The sequence below is a fragment of the Alternaria triticimaculans genome (assembly GCF_023758025.1).
Source record: "Alternaria triticimaculans strain BMP 0046 chromosome Unknown scaffold_6, whole genome shotgun sequence".
NCBI lineage: Eukaryota > Fungi > Ascomycota > Dothideomycetes > Pleosporales > Pleosporaceae > Alternaria > Alternaria triticimaculans.
The window spans coordinates 554,189-570,262 of NW_026055963.1; the positions used below are offsets into that span (position 1 = coordinate 554,189).

The 16,074-nt window shown below is 53.2% G+C and overlaps 5 protein-coding genes across 5 annotated transcripts; 4 read left to right on the plus strand and 1 right to left on the minus strand.

Annotated features, from left to right (window-relative positions):
- Positions 1–250: 250 nt before the first annotated feature.
- On the plus strand, positions 251–2,177 carry J4E78_005081 (uncharacterized protein; the record flags this gene model as incomplete). The annotated part of the gene is made up of 2 exons (XM_049365703.1): positions 251–496; positions 570–2,177. The coding sequence occupies 2 exons, from the start codon at positions 251–253 to the stop codon at positions 2,175–2,177; spliced, it is 1,854 nt and encodes a 617-aa protein (XP_049222418.1).
- A 1,664-nt stretch (positions 2,178–3,841) lies between these two features.
- On the plus strand, positions 3,842–5,206 carry J4E78_005082 (uncharacterized protein; the record flags this gene model as incomplete). Its single annotated transcript, XM_049365704.1, has 1 exon — positions 3,842–5,206. The coding sequence occupies one exon, from the start codon at positions 3,842–3,844 to the stop codon at positions 5,204–5,206; it is 1,365 nt and encodes a 454-aa protein (XP_049222419.1).
- A 3,286-nt stretch (positions 5,207–8,492) lies between these two features.
- On the plus strand, positions 8,493–9,756 carry J4E78_005083 (uncharacterized protein; the record flags this gene model as incomplete). The annotated part of the gene is made up of 4 exons (XM_049365705.1): positions 8,493–8,706; positions 8,757–8,851; positions 8,903–9,084; positions 9,132–9,756. The coding sequence occupies 4 exons, from the start codon at positions 8,493–8,495 to the stop codon at positions 9,754–9,756; spliced, it is 1,116 nt and encodes a 371-aa protein (XP_049222420.1).
- Positions 9,757–11,489: 1,733 nt separating this feature from the next.
- Positions 11,490–13,110, plus strand: J4E78_005084 (uncharacterized protein; the record flags this gene model as incomplete). Its single annotated transcript, XM_049365706.1, has 4 exons — positions 11,490–11,716; positions 11,776–12,043; positions 12,103–12,234; positions 12,301–13,110. 4 exons carry the CDS (start codon positions 11,490–11,492, stop codon positions 13,108–13,110), a joined length of 1,437 nt encoding a protein of 478 aa, XP_049222421.1.
- Positions 13,111–15,370: 2,260 nt separating this feature from the next.
- On the minus strand, positions 15,371–16,068 carry J4E78_005085 (uncharacterized protein; the record flags this gene model as incomplete). Its single annotated transcript, XM_049365707.1, has 2 exons — positions 15,371–15,872; positions 16,001–16,068. 2 exons carry the CDS (start codon positions 16,066–16,068, stop codon positions 15,371–15,373), a joined length of 570 nt encoding a protein of 189 aa, XP_049222422.1.
- Positions 16,069–16,074: the final 6 nt, after the last annotated feature.

The following is a 16,074-nucleotide window of genomic DNA, read 5'->3' on the forward strand; positions in this document are numbered from 1 at the left end:
TACCGTTGAGGACCCGCATACCCCGGCCCGCAGCCTTAGTGCCCCCCAATCATCGCTTGCCGTCTGCCGAGGGAGCAGCCGCCCGTTGCGTGTTGAGACCACGATGAATCCAGATCAATAGTCCTTTCTCTTTTGAGAAGGTCGTCAGTCCTATGGCGGGACAGTCGCTTAGGCTTTCGCTTTGTACTGCGATGGTCGCACAGCGTCTCCCTTGTGCCACCATAAGCACACATATTTACCAATCGACAGCATGCACATCGGTTGCGTTACATCTATCGATGCGCTTTCCACGAGAGAGCCCGACTTCATCGTCATTGGCGGCGGTATCGGCGGGTTGGTGGTTGCCAATCGCCTGAGCGAGGATGCAGACAAGAGCGTGCTATTGATCGAAGCTGGCGCCAACCGACAAGGAGACCCCAAGATCGACACTGTTGGTATACTATCAACGCTTTATGGCGATCCTGACTACGATTGGGACTTCATGTCTGAGCCTCAGGTGAGTCCAGCGGCACGATGCCATGTTGCCGTTAAAGAGAACATCGAACTCAACTGACAATCGGGCTTGTAAGACACACGTCAACGGTCGCCAGATCCCGCATCCCCGAGGAAAGGTTCTTGGTGGATCTTCAGCCATCAACTTTGGCGCGATCGTATATCCATCAAAGGCTAACTTTGAAGCCTGGGAAGCACTCGGCAATGAGGGTTGGGACGCTGCTGGCATCGCGCCGTACCTTCGCAAGTTCAGCCGCTTCACGCCACCCAGTGCGGAGACGAAAGAACTTCTCAACATAGACTACATCAATGAGGAGTTGCACGGCAAGGAAGGTCCTGTTCCAGTCACAATTCCGGACGTGTATGGACCGTTCCAGGCGTCGTGGGCCAAGACCCTGGACAAGATGGGTTGGTGCAACACGGATGATCCTATTGAGGGCGAGAAGCTGGGTACATTCGCGTGCGGATTGTCCATTGATGCCGAGACGAAAACTCGCGGCTATGCAGCGTCAGCATACTACACTCCAGAAGTTGCGAAGAGACCAAATCTCGAGGTCTTGACGGAGGCATTCGTCGAAAAGATCCTGACGAAGGGCTCTGACAGCTCTGTAGAGGCAACGGGTGTGAGTGTGCGAACAAAGGATGGATCGAACCATGAGATCATAGCGAAGAAGGAGGTCATCCTTTCCGCAGGAGCCATTCAATCACCGCATATCCTTGAACTTTCCGGAATCGGCCAGAAAGAGCTTCTTAGCAAACATGGTATACCAGTAGTCCTCGATAGCCCTGGTGTGGGTGAGAACCTCCAAGACCACGCCATCTCTGCTCCTTCGTTCGAGATCGCCGACGACCAGTTCTCTGGAGACATCATGCGCGATCCGAATATCGTCCAGGCCGTACTCCAACAATACATGACCACCAAGACCGGCCCGCTCGTCGGTATCCCGATCAGCATGACCATGCTTCCGCTCGTCGACTCTGACGGTCGCATTAGCCACGAAGAGATCGCGAAATTGACAAAGGAGTACATCAACGACAAGGAACTGCCACTCTGGCAGAAGAAGCAGTATGAGCAGCTCGAGAAGCAAATCCTAGGCCCCAAGGAAGCAGCAGGATACGCGATGATGCTACCACTGCAGTTGAACATCTCTTCTGGTGCGACGCAGATGAACGCATTGCTTGCGCCAACTCACCCCAACAACTTCATCACAGTAATGGCAGTCAACAATCATCCCTTCTCACGCGGCTTCTGCCACATCCGATCAGCAGATCCGACGGAAAAGCCCATTCTAGACCCCCAGTATCTTTCCCATCCACTGGATCTAGAAATCCTCGCCCGGTATACGCAATACATCGAGACCATAGTCAAGACCGAGCCGTTCGCTTCTCTTCTCAAGCCAAGTGGAAGGTTGCCCGAGGGCAAGGAAGCCAAGGATTTGGATACGGCGAAGGAGATCGTCAAGGAGCGATTGTTGAGCACGTTTCATCCGACCGGTACATGTGCGATGATGCCGAGGGAACTGAATGGAGTCGTCGACAGCAGATTGAAGGTATACGGAACAAAGAACCTTAGGGTCGTTGATGCGTCGATCTTCCCGATGGAGACGTTAGGTAATATACAGGCAACGGTGTACGCTGTGGCGGAGAAAGCAGCCGACATCATTAAAGATGATTGGAAGATCTGAGAGCGATATGCGAGTACATCCGTATAAATATGAAGAACCGGGATCAGCCTATCCTAGCACTATCATCACATGCCCACAACGCTCGAAAATGGCATCTGAACGGTGTTAGAGGAGAGCAATACAGGCGATGTTCGAATTGACTTGCTCGACTTGTTTGTTTTCAGCTCTACCTACCACGTCGACCAACCACGCTCAACCGCTTGCTGATACGGCTCGAGCGTGATGTTTTGCGTGTCGCCGTTGGAAAGGTAATACATATCCTCGCCCGCATGCTGCGGGCCAACACCATATTCTTCACCCTTTTGAAATGCTCGTAGATCGACTCGATTTGGCGGAAGTACACCATCAACCGTACATTCTTTCATTACTTCCTCGGCCAATACATGAAGCTTTTCTTCAGGGAGAGGATCGAAGCTTATACCGCGTGCAGGCTGCTTGTCCGTGCTCCAGCTGGCTCCTTGGTAGCTGTAGAGACGCCCTCGTAGCCAATCGCAATTTTCGTATTGTATGTAACTCGATACGAAGCCAGGTAGACTACCGCTGGGAATGATGGATGTCTCATAGTGTATGATCTGGCTCGAATAGTCGCCTCGGTGGCGTTTCTCTTCGAGATAGTGGGCGATGCAGGCTTTGTCGCATTCTTCAACCGTTACACCAGGCATGGGCAGGAAATGTAACTCCAGACGGTAGGGACATCCATAGGCAAAGTACGGGGTGTCTCGGATGAGAGCTTCGAGAAGTTCGACCGGCTGGACATTCCCGGGATTGACGTCTTGATGGGTGAAATAGACGTGGAAACTGTAGAGCGGTGGAAGTGGACATGTTTGTCTGCCTCTAAACACCATGAGCGCCTCTTTGCCAGCATGGTCGGTGAATGGAAGAACATGTATTTTGACGCGATATATGCGACCCATTTTCCCCAGGCCTCCGCTCAAGGTCGCGCTGTTTTCGTCTCTCTTTAGGATCGAGCGGGTTGTTGCAGGCTGACGAGACTGGTACGCGGAGGCGATGGGAAGACGCGTTGGTGCCTAGTCGCGGAGACGCCAGCGCACGTGCATGACCAAGGCTAGCCGAATTCATCAGTCAAGCTAGCTGGAGGCATCTCAGGCTATATCTGATCACGTCCCGGTTGTACGTGACTGTGTTTGGGTGTGATGTGCGCAGCGAGTTTCTGCATTTTTGCAGTAGTTACTCGGTTTGCCTGTGGGGAGGACGCTTCTTGTTGGGCGGCTTTCGTCATGACTCCGCACGTACACGGAAAGAACTGCAGAGACTACATCGAGACATGGCTGATAGTGCCCTGTTCAGACTGCGCGACGCCAGCGAAGCGGTAGAGAGATGAACAGCGTAAATGATGGGGATCAGTACCCGTTTTCTGGTGTCGTGATGGCAGCGACGCGTCGATGCGAGTGAGGCCGGTGACGCGTGAGGTCTATGCTTGCGGTCAAGCCGTAAAATGCCGTTGGACAGCATCACGTGTCAACTGGAGCCTTGGCTTTGGGAAGCGGTCAACTTTTGGTTCGCAGCAAGAACCCGAATATTGCACCAACGTATATGAGACAGCAGTAGCACGCCTTCGTATCTGCTCTCGGTTTATCGCGACTACCGCAATCTTGCTTCTCCCACGACTTCATCCTTACATTAATTCTTCGCACCTCCAAGCCATGGCCGCCGAAACACTGGCCGACGGTGAAAATCCCCTACTCATCGACGATATCAGTCAGGCTGACCCGAACAAATATCATCCGTCCGACGTTCTACTCTACAAGTGGTATACCGCCAAGCAAATAGCTACCAGCCAAAACCGTTCAGCACTCTATGCGTCAGCTGCTATGCGAGAGACCTCGGGTGAGGTACCACCCCGAGTGCCGTGGCCTCTTCCATTTCCTCGACCGCGCGAGCAGTTAGAGATTGGTGTCGAAGAGTGGAGAGAAGCAAGTCTGCGCATCATCGACCAGCGTATCGCACTCTACGACTCAAAGTCCTCCGGAAAGCGTTCCCCACTTGCGACCCCTCCGGCCAAATCGGAAAATAGGCATGGCCTCCCCCATCGCGCCTTGGGTATCAAGGAGCTACTTGAGCAGATACTCCGATACGCCACGCCAAGCACACAGTACGCTGCATGGAACGTTTCGAAAGGTTGGAGGGATATGGTGAGATACATCCTGCAAACTCAATTCCGTATTCCATATCCGTGCGGACCTGTCGAGTATGGTGACGCTATTCAGCCTGACCTGAACTGGTTGCAACCATCCGACTCCGAGATCGCAAAGTTTCAGGAAGTCGTGGATCAACTGTTGCAGAACTCGTATTGCGGGTTGTTCCCCGACTCCTTCTTCACGGCACGGCTGTCGCATGCAGACAAGCTGCCACTGTCGACATTCGATGAATTCGCCGCATTCTGTGAATGTGTTCTCCCAGTAGAGTCTACGGCAGCGCCTCTTTCTCGAGATGATGGACCTTGCTGGATGGATCTAAGTCAATTCGAGGTAAACCCACACTTCACCGACCGGTTTGGGGATAGTCTGCAGCCGTTGGATTGTGGCTACGCTCTTACTATAACGCCTCACCTACAGCGACATCTGAGAGGTCAGGCATTGATGCCAGAGCTAAACGAGCTCGTTCATAACATGTTCCTTACGAATCCCCCATGTAAGGGCTTGGGCATATACGCCTTTGGTCCGGAGACTAGGTTCAGAGACTTAGAACTAGTTGAAAGAATCCACAACGTGGACGGCATTCGTATTGGAGATCTGTTGCCACGAATCCGACAGCATCTCCCCATGGCAATTGAGCGCTGGCGCTATAGAGCTCTCTCTATGCGCGAAGTCATTGCGGAAGAGTCGTGGATCTCAATGTCGTCTGACTCGGAGAAACTCTCAAAGTGGACTGAACCTGGCATTCCGCAACTCCTGTTCTTTCTCGAGTCAGCGGATCATAATGAATTTGATCCAACGTTCGCACAAGCCCTTTTTCAAACTCGCGATTCCTGGATCGAGCGCGAGGCACAGTGGAAACGACCTATCTGAAGTCTACGTCACCTTTGGACTTGTCAATCTTCGTCTTGGTTTGAATGTACACTGTAGCGCAACGGGTTTAATCCGTTCCTCTCATGAGATGTAGGCACCGACAAGATGAGATGAGATGAACAAACCGATGCTGATGACGCGGCGAGTTCATCTTACATGACCTCTTAGTGCGACACCTCTCTATAGCCTCAAAAAAAGAACCCCCAACATTGTCCCTCCCACGCTCCCTTCCTTTTAGTGACAAGATTAGCCACACCTACATTAGTCCTGCTTAGTCGTACACCCACCGCACCACCCATCACACTATGCAGTTTATGTTTCCCTCGTGGCAGCCTCAGCCTACGTGTCTTGTTTTCCTTTTCCGTTCGGCGTCCGCGCATCCGAACTCTTGGGGAAAGAAAACAAAGGAGAGAACCCGGAGTCCCCCAAGATGGCTCGCACGTCACCATGCGCGCAAGACAAGATTAGGACGGGGGGTCCAATTACCCGACCGATCTGGTATCGGGTGCAGGATCGGGAAGGGGGTGGTAGATGGACGTCTAGCATGGCCTTCGCACGGACGCCAGACGGGGAAAGGACTGGCGATGAGGGAGTCGGAGTATGTACCCGCACTGTCCAAATGAGTAATCGGATGAGCAAAAGCTATAGTGGGTATCTTCCAAATAGAATGCTCAGGAGATATTCGCTGGAATTGTCTGGCTACCCCTTTGGACCCAGTGTACCATCGCGACTCATCAATCGGCAAATCGAAATAACCGCTGCACTGACGGTATAGAGATACTAGAAAGAACTTTAAGACAGCTTCCAGGCAACCAGCACAGTGCTTCCAACCCGGAAGAACTACCGATGGGTGACAACGTGATGAACCGTGAGTGATCGCGGGTACCTGTGCAAAGCATGACGAACGTGATATCAGTGCTCGACTGCCGATGTAGTCGCCATGGGACATCGCTGATGAGTGTGGCTTCATGATCGTCGGCGACATGGGTTGACCAGGGGAGGCGAGATGGCCTGGGAAGAGTCGAGACGTTCATCACATCGTATCGTGTAGTAATTCGCTGACATCCCGAAAGGATGTGACGAGTCAGCACATTGAAGGACGTGCAGACGCGCATACCCTTCCGCGTGGCACTTGCAAGGAAGAGCCAGAGCATGTCGAGCCGATATAGTTGCCGCCGTCTTCGGGGAATTTCCTAGGTGCTGTATTGAGTTGTAGCTACTTCACTACCAAGATTGCAGTGTGGATCGGACGCGATGGTCGTGACAATTATCGATCACCGTGGATATCATGACCACGCCTCTGGCCGTGATGCATTCCTGGGGACTTGTAACGTCCTTGTTGAGAGCGATAACCCATGCTGAGGACGTTTGTAGGCTTCAACGGTGTGATGCTAGGGCCAGGAGCTGGTCAATTGGAAGCCGTCCCGCAGTCGCATATCGAGCCGTTAGGACATGACTGGTTTTGTAATGCTCTGAATCAGTCCTGATATGGCGCAATCAAAACACACTTCCGAGGGGTCAACAACATGTTGAGCGACGAAAGGGGACATCGATCAGCTTGGACATGTCGTGGACGTCCAATTGTATGCTGTAGCCGGCACCAGACGGGAAAGGGAAGCTTTGTCACTTAGCCGCTGTGGCTAGCGGGTCTCTAATTCGAGGCCGTACCCCACAGCACTGGACCCACGCGGGTGCCGAGATAGGGACAGGAGCTGCGCCCGTGTTGTAGGAGTGGTTTTTGGTAGCCAATACTTGGGGAGCTGAAAAGTAAAACCGTTGCCAACGAGCGAGCACGGTGGCCTCTGTATACACGACGTCGTGTGCATGTCGGTAGATGAGATGCATGTGCATGCCTCCAGGGAGTGGAGCACAGCCGCGGAAGGATCATTAGTGTTTTGACGGTGGAAGTACGTAACGGCTGAGTATTCCCAAAGGCCAGGAATTGCTGGCGGGGAAGCGGCTTGGAGAGAGTGATCTTTGCAAGGAAGAGGGATGAAGTCTTCACAGGACCGGGATCAGGTTTCTTGAGTGCGGAAGTCAATCGAGGCCTCGTACGTCCAACTCGAAGTTTCTGCGTGGCGCAATAGATGCCGTCTGAGGCGCCCGCATAGGCGTCCCTGGTCTTAATGGGTCTCGTAATGTGGATCGCGTGAGTCTCGAAACAACAGCCATGTGTACCTGAGGGTAGGCTGGATCGGGGATACCGCTTACTGTGGCTCCTCTGGTCAAAGACACAACGTGCTGACGACACACAGTGGGTAGGTGGTACCGAAGCCGCGACGTCACCAAGACAACTAGACAGCGAGAAGACGTCGGCGAGTAGGTTAGGTGGAAAAAGACGGCGGGCGGAGTATTGCCAGCCACGAGAGAGCGGAGACAGCAACAGGCGCCGTCAATGTCCCGCATCCGCAGGGCATCGCGCAGAGCGAAGGCGGATCACACTTTGTCGTGATGCGGTGAGATTATTCGTTGTTGAGATAGACGAGGCCGGGGGTGGCCCCTGCTGCTAGGCGGGCGATCCGAAAGCGCTTCGCCACGACGGGCGAAATCTCAACGCTGGACCCTTCGATCTCTGCTCACGACACGCGACAATCGCGCGATGGTGGGAAAAGCAGCATTGCGGCTTGCCAGAATGCGGTAGTCTAGAGGACGCCGCTGGTCTCCCAAAGTATCGGCTCATATACGGGCGCCCAAATCAGGTTGTCCTGCGGCAAAACGTCCAGACGCCGGATTCGGTACTACTGCTCAGCTACCCCGGCTCCGGGACAGCGATTGGCCATGCGTGGAATGCGACTCTACCCACTGATGAGCCGCAGCAACAACCTGCCTGAACCCAGTCACATTAACGCTCCACAGTCAGCTCCCGGCTACTGGTCACCTATCCACACTATTCATTTGTACCAGCAAGTCACAGCGCGAGCTGAAGGGACTACCGACGTCGCTGGTACCTGGACCCCTGCGGGCGAAACCGACACCATTCCGTACCCGCAACGGAGCTCCCGTGGTGCACTGCCAATGGTGCTGCGCAGATGAGCTTTCTGTACTCCAGCATACCATGCTTCCCAACGATGGCCAAGCCCCACTGGAAGTCGAGCCTTTGTGTGCACGGCGCAGCTGGAGCATACGGGTGGAGATCTGGCTCGCCCTGAGTGAAGGTTATATTCCTGTCCATTCCCAGTCCCGTGCTCTTTGGACGCTGGTGACGCTCGTTCCTCAGTCTCATCCTACTATCGACTAACATCGATTAACAAACGTTCACGGCTTTCGAAACACATACGCCATCACCATGAGGTCTCCCCCGCCCGAGGTCCTTGCGACATGGCCCAAGCCGAACTACGTCGACCCCGTCACGAGGGGCTCAGGCCTGATGATTGTCGAGTTGACATTATTACCCATTGCTATGATCGTCGTCTTTCTTCGACTATGGGTACGGATAGCATGGCTCAAGAAGAGCTGGTATGACGACTACCTCATGATCGTGGCAATGGTCTTCAGTATTGGTACGGAACCCGAGCTTGTCATGACTTTCATCATCTAACCCTTTCTACAGGCACAACAGTAATCGTCATCATGGCATCCCAACTGTATGGTTGGGATCGCCACGTTTGGGACCTCAAGCCGCACGAGCTGATGGTCGGTAGACAGGTACGACAATGTGCAACCCGTGTCACCACACGCTGATATTGACGGCTTTAGGCTTCCATGGCAGGCCAAACACTATTCGTCCTGGCCTCTTCCACCGTCAAGATGTCCATCCTCATCTCGTATTTCCGCATCGCGCCAGAGAAGTCGCTCTTCCGCAAGCTCGTCTGGGCAACCTTTGCCCTCGTGTTCGCCGCCTTCGTCGTTTTCCTGGTCGCACTCTGGGTACAATGCATGTAAGTACATCCACGTGATCAACTTGATCCAATGCTGACAACCACAGCCCAATCTCCAGCTACTGGACACTGCAAGCCGACCACCGCGACTGCATCCCTGAAGGACCGCCACTGGTTGTGCAAAGTGTTCTAAACGTCGTGACCGACTTCATGATCTACGCGCTACCTATTCCCACGCTCTTCGGCCTCTCGTTACCGACCACCCAACGTATCGGTCTCGTCATTCTCTTCTCGGTCGGCGGTGTTATCGTTGTTGCAAGCAGCTTCCGCGCCTACTGGGTCCACTACACACTCTTCGAGACATACGATGCCACGTGGGAGGGATACCAGATTTGGGTCTGGACTGCCATTGAAACAAACGTCGGTGTCATCTGCGGGTGCATTCCAGCGCTCAAGCCTCTGCTCTTCCCGCACCGGGCAAGACAGCAAGGGTCCAAGTACGGCAACAACTCGCAAAACAGCAGAAGGAAGGAGAAGATCACGCCTGTCCTTGACCAAGTCGAGATGGACACACGGAAGCTCACGGGCGACGATGAGACGCGGCCCGGGACCGCCATCACCCCGGTCCACTTCCGTGCGCCCTCGGAACGACCGATGAGTGGCGATACCGACGATACCGATAAGAGCCGGTTCGATATCGATATAGAGCAGCAAAAAAGCTTCATGTACTGATCGCGAGGCGCAGTACTTTTCACATTACTTAGTTTAATATGCGCATCCGTTCAGCGAGCGATGTTTCAGCTTTCTGTAGGCAGCAGACCCACAAAGAGCCTCTTCTCTTCAACTCACCTCACTACATCTCTTTCCTTTCTCTTTTCTCTTGTCAATACCCGTCGGATACGACAGCTGGGCGGTTTCTTCCAATTTAGCGAGTTCAGGCTCTTAGAAGCAGCTTCTTCTTCTCGTCGCCTAAAAGGCGTCGAGCACAATAGCGAATCATACGATTACTACACTCTCTTGGCTGTCGCTTCTTTTATGTTTGGCCTCTGATTCGTTCGGTGTCGACGTGTTTTCGCGACGCGCAACAACCATGCCGCAACTTCTTTTTTCGTCTCGCGAAGACTGCGCCACCGGTTGAAACTGAAGGTGTGCTCACTGTCGCATTGCTTTGCCCCAGTCGTGCCGAAGCGAAGCAAGCTATTCAGAGGTCGTCTGCTGCTTTATTTCGGGCAATTGAGATTTCACGGAAAGATACTGCCGAAGCGGTCATCATGCGGTGAGATCATTAAATCGGGGGCTGGTTCGTCATGCCGTGTGCATTGAACATCGTCGAAATGAACAGACAGGTTGGTGGTGTGGAAGAGTTGGAGCATGGTGCGACGGCAGAACTTTGCTTTTCTTCTATCCCAGCTGGACCCTGAGTTTGTCGCTTCAACCTCGTGAAATTGGGCTGGCGGTCGGTCTGTGCAGCGAGCATGTCGTCATTCTGCCAACTTACCTCTGTTCTACGCAACCTTCCATCGCAGCTGCAATTTCCATCCAGTGGAGGCTTGAACATGTTTCCGCCCAGAGCTGGACGGTGAGTTGTCAGGCTCGCGGAAAGGCCAACGCAGCGATGTTCCGGCACGGGATGACGTCCACGCCGCAATGTATACGGGCATACGGCGCAGCGGACGTCAGATACCGAATCATGACCTTGTCGCAATGTCGCAATGCCGGAATTGGTGTCTCATACAACGAGCGCATTTGCGATATTGTCGGGCATAGGAGCTTTTTCAAGAGTCAGGAACCACTCCCGAGTATTTGGGCGGCTGGGCCTCAAACGGTGGCTTGGAGGCTAGCGACAGGGCTGAAGGCCAAACCTCGGCACCAATCCACTGGCACCAGCGACAGGCTGCATACAGCTGCAGCATGATGTCTGCAGACAGCTGTTCACCGCTTCTAGCGCCTGCAGTGTGAATTTAGCGATTGCGAAGATGCGACGCATCAAGGAGGCACAACTCAGCGGCAATTGAAGCTGTGAATAGCAGCAGCGCTTTCCTCGCTGGCGGTTACCTGGACTACAGATATGCCAGGGGTAAAGATTAATAAAAAATCAACGCTCCGGTAGCAGACCCTCGTCTCAAACGTCACAGCGGCGCTCAGTGCTCCGCCGCACGACCGTTGCCGTTCAAACTTACCTCATTGATGCTCCTTTAGGCCTGATGAGGCTTGCGAATCGCCCATCTGGCTTCGAGAAAGCATGCTAGCCTGGCCCCTTCCCGTTTAATGCCAACGCACCGTGCAGCGCCTGCCCCAGCTATGCCTTCCTTCACCTGTACAAACGAAGTCAAAAGTGCCCAAAGGCACGCAGGGACCTGCAATCGCGTCGCTTGCTATTATAAGCAGTAGGTACCTCATCCCTTCCCTAAAGCATTCGCTGTCCCCATTGTTCTCGACAAACAATTCACTTTCAACCCGCCAACATGTGGTCGTCGCTAGTGCTACCACTGCTCGCGCTTTCCTCGCTCACCGTCACAGCCCTCCCCAAAGGTCAACGTTGCAATTGCGAGGAACACCCAGTATGCATCATTGGCGCGGGCCCGGCCGGCCTAGCTGCTGCTGGCCGGTTAGAAGAGAAGGGCATCAAGGCAGTCATGTTCGACCGTCAAGATGAAGTTGGTGGTAAATGCCAGGCTTGGTATGATGACCAGTAAGTGTTACACAGCGTCCGCCTCCAAGCGCATTAGGCGCGGCTGACCACCCTTCCAGAGGCATCTTCCACCCACTCGGCGCCGCCTTCCTCTCCAATGCGTCGTACCCGAACACCATCGACATCCTCAACCAGACCAATGTCTCGATCGAGCCCTTCGCGCTTGCCGGCGCGCGCGAAATGTACCGCTACAATTACACCAACGGCGACATCATGGTGAACCCCGCCCTGACCCCGCAGTTCACCGCGCAGGTATCTGCAGAAATTCCGAGGTACATTCAGCTGTGGACGCAGCGCTTCCGACCGATTAGTGTCGTGAACTACAAGGTACGACACCCGTTGTGGTGCGCCGTTGCACAAACCCGGGTAGGCTAATGCAGGAACAGAATGGTGTACCAGACGAATTCACCGTATCCGGCGCAGAATGGTTCCGCCAGAACAACTTCACTGCGCTGCCCATTCTGCTCGTGAACCCCGTCGCGCTCTACGGTTATGGCGACATCAACATTGTCCCAGCGGTACGTCATCATTCTCCAGAAAATTCTTGCAGGGATCGCGCATGCAGGACGCTAACGTGTGATTAGCTGTACATACTGCAGTACTTCACCCCGGATATCCTCACGGCCTTTATCGGCTTACACAGCGTGTACTACATGGACTTCCACAAGATGTTCGTCGAGTACGCCAAGAACCAGCTATGCAAGACGCCCATCCACACTTCTTCCGAAGTCCGTTGCGTCGACCGGTCCGGCGACCACCCTATCGTGTCTTACACTACACCTATGAAGAACGGCAGCTACGTCTCCTGGGAGAAGCAAGAGTGCTCATCCGTCATCTTCGCATTCCCGCCAAGCATCGAGAACCTCGAGCGCGTAGGTGTGGACATGACAGAGCAGGAGCACGACACCTTCAACAACATCACGACGCACCAATACTACTCTTCCGCCGTAGAGCTCGAACTCCCCTTCGGCGTCTCCTACATCGCCAACAGCACCGACGAGACAGTCCCGCCCCCGAACGACGGCGAGCCCGTAGCCGTCCTCCACCTAAGCAAAGAATCCAACGTCTCCGTAGCCTGGTCCTGGGGTCCATACGACTTCCAAACCGAAGCCGCAGCCGAGAACCTCCTCATCGACAGCTTATCCAAGGTTAACAAGGACCCGCGCAATGCCACGGAGCCATCGCAGCCCTTCTGCAAAGACGACGTCAAGGCCTTCAAGAAGTGGGACTACTTCCCGCATTTCGAAGGCGATGCGCTTTCCAACGGCGCGTATGCTAAGCTTAACAAGCTGCAGGGCCAGAAGAAGACGTACTATGCGAGTGGACTCAGCGGCATGGAGATTGTCGAGTGGGCTATTCGCGGTGGACGTGACGTTGTCGACACGTACTTCTAAGCGCTGTTACGAATTTCCTTGATTGCTCGATTACGACATTGTTGCACGGTATTCGGATGAAATGCCGTGTTAAACTGGACCCCCCACCGTTTGCGACATCTGCGCGTATATACCTGGAGGATACTTGTTTGTTCGTTTTTTTGTTTATCGTTTATTGTTTCCTGCTGTTCGGACAATGATATCACGGCTGGATTTCTGTTGTTTCTGCGCGCTTTAGATGATGATACCTACACGCCTTCGATGAGCGTCATGATCAGTTGTTCCTGGAGGGTTCTGCAATATGAGTGCGGATGGGAGGGACTTTACGATTATGACCCGCATATGCCCCTACTCATGGGGTTCTTTAATGGTAATTACGAGTTTCATTCTGGTTTAAAAAGAGATGGAGATGGGAATTTCTACATTTGGTAGGATTAGATATGTAGATATGTAGATCTTTGAGCTGGAACTAAAATGTATCTCTCACCACAATCTTGGCTCCCTACTTTCTCTTACCTTACTCCAAGACTCCCCGGGTCCTGTATAGTACAGCTGCACATCAAGAACAAAAAGATAAATAGCTGGACTCGCGACGATTCGAACGTCGATCTCCCACTCCACCCTGAGCCTCTTATTGGATCCGGTAGTGGCCTGATCTAATAAGAGGCTCCATACCAGAGGCATGGGGCTACTTAAAGCCTCTTCGACGTGAAACGTATGGTGTAGGCGCTCTACCGTTGAGCTACGTGTCCTTGGGTGGTGATTGTTGGAGGTTTGACGATCCAAATGATACATGTAGTAGTGTATAGAGCAATGACTTTAGCAAATAGCCTTCCTCTCACTTGAAAACATATCGCAGGAGTCTATACCTAAAAAGAAACTACACTCTTCGTCCTATGGCTATGCAAAAAGAGAACCTAGCATAAACAGACAAAAGCCATGCAAAAAGAGAGACTACATAGTCTACAGCCACGCAAAAAGAAAAAGATGCTATCTTAGACATGGTGTGAGTCGAACACACAATCTCTTACAGTCTCAATCCGACAGGTCCCTCCGTGTATCAGAGCCCTCGTTTGCATGCAACGAGGTCGACCCAGGTTGCTCAAAGACTCGATAGCCCAGATCACACCCGTCAGAGTGACTAAGATGCAAGTGCCTTACCATTAGGCCACACGTCTTGAGTGACTTTGCTTTGATGGAGTAAAGGCGGATTTGGATGGTACAGATAGAAGGAGCGAGGGACTAAGTGACTGGGTAAGAGCAAGGACTGGTGGTAAGTGAGGAACCGGAGAAAGATTGAACGTTGGATTGTAGAAGCTCGTTTGAAGATCAAGGCAAAGAGAAGTCCTGACTTACGTGTCAGTCAAGGCCCTGCCAGTGTGCGGTACATCTTGGTCCTGTCTGTAGTACCAGGTCTGATGCAACCAGTACGACTGGCATTACTATCAATTCCGGTATACGCGGAGATCTCGCAGATTACACATGTTTCAAGATTCGAGAATCCCGTCACCACCATCGAACAAGAACGGAACTTCCGGCCGCTCCATCTGTTACTGCTATAGAACCATACGTTGAGACCGAGATGTGTGTAGCAGCCTCCAACACCATCACATACCAAGTGTAGTGCTTGAGAAGCCGCCACAACGGATATCACTCCTGAACCCTCGTGTACTCTCAACCCATCGTTCTATTTTCGTAACAAGCTGACGTAGATTCCGTCAGTGCCAACTGTGGGTCAGTGTAGGGAAACGGCGTGGGTCTAGGTTCAGCCCAACACGAGGAAGACGCGTGTTGCTTACAAGCCTCCCCCTCCTCACGGACGTGCTCGAACGTTATATAACTAGACCGTTTCACCTTGAACGTCTCTTCATCGTCAGGCTTCGACTTCAGGCATACTTATCACAGGGTCTTCCATCTCTCTGCGTCGACTGATTAAATATTAAGCTACTACGGATTACTATCTACCCAACATCCATCATCCATCCGGCCACATCCACGTCCTTGAATCCACCAAACCAGCGTAAACAACTACAATAATCCCAGCCGGAGAAGCCACCGCATAAAGATGCATCAATCCACCCTGCCATTCCTCCCCTCCCCTCGCCAAGCACAAAAAAGTCAAAAAGGTATATTGCGAATCATTTTCCCCAAGAAGGATAAGAGCATCGCGTCGTAAAGAAACGTTAGAGTGAAGAAAGGAGCAACCAGCCGCTACCCATGCTCAGCGGTCCAGTGCTACGAAGGTAACAGTAGCAAAGTTGGTAGATACACCAAGGTATGTCTACAAAGCGAGCATAGCAAGCATGACCGCAGCACCGAGACCGGCGCCGACAGACATCTTGGAAGCTGCACCTTCGAAAGGAGGGGATTCTGGAGAGGGCGAGGCACTGCCGCTGGGGCTGGGGAGCAGTGAGACGGTGACGCTGCCGGTGGCGCTCATGGTGGGCATGGCCATGGTGCTGTTGCTTCCAGTGGGGTAAGGAGTAACCATGGCGGAGCTGGATGTCTCAACAACACTGCTGCTCTTCGCGACGTACGCGCTCGACGAAGATGATGGGGTAGGTGTAGGAGTAGGTGTCGGTGTGACCATGGCCGGGTAGATCTCGGGCAGCAGGCTCTGGACGTCGGTGGGGAGTGCTTGGTACCAAGCTGGCGTGTTGCCAGCAGCGAGCGAGGAAGCCATCTCAGCGGCGAACGCAGACGACGAGGCGATCGCGTAGGCGACTTGGTCGGAAGGGATCGCCTGCGCGAGTTCCATGAGGACGGACGACTGGACTTCGGGCCTACGTCACCAGCATGTTAGCATGGATCTACATTGTAGTCATGATGATTATCGCGGGTAGTCGCGTCGCGTTTGCGGGTGAGGCAGCAACCGCAGATTGGAAAGATGTGGAGAACAGGGTAAACTTACGCAACACCCTGAGCGGTCACGCCCATAGCAAGCGCACCCAACGCCAGCGTGATAGTGTTGTACTTCATCTTGAT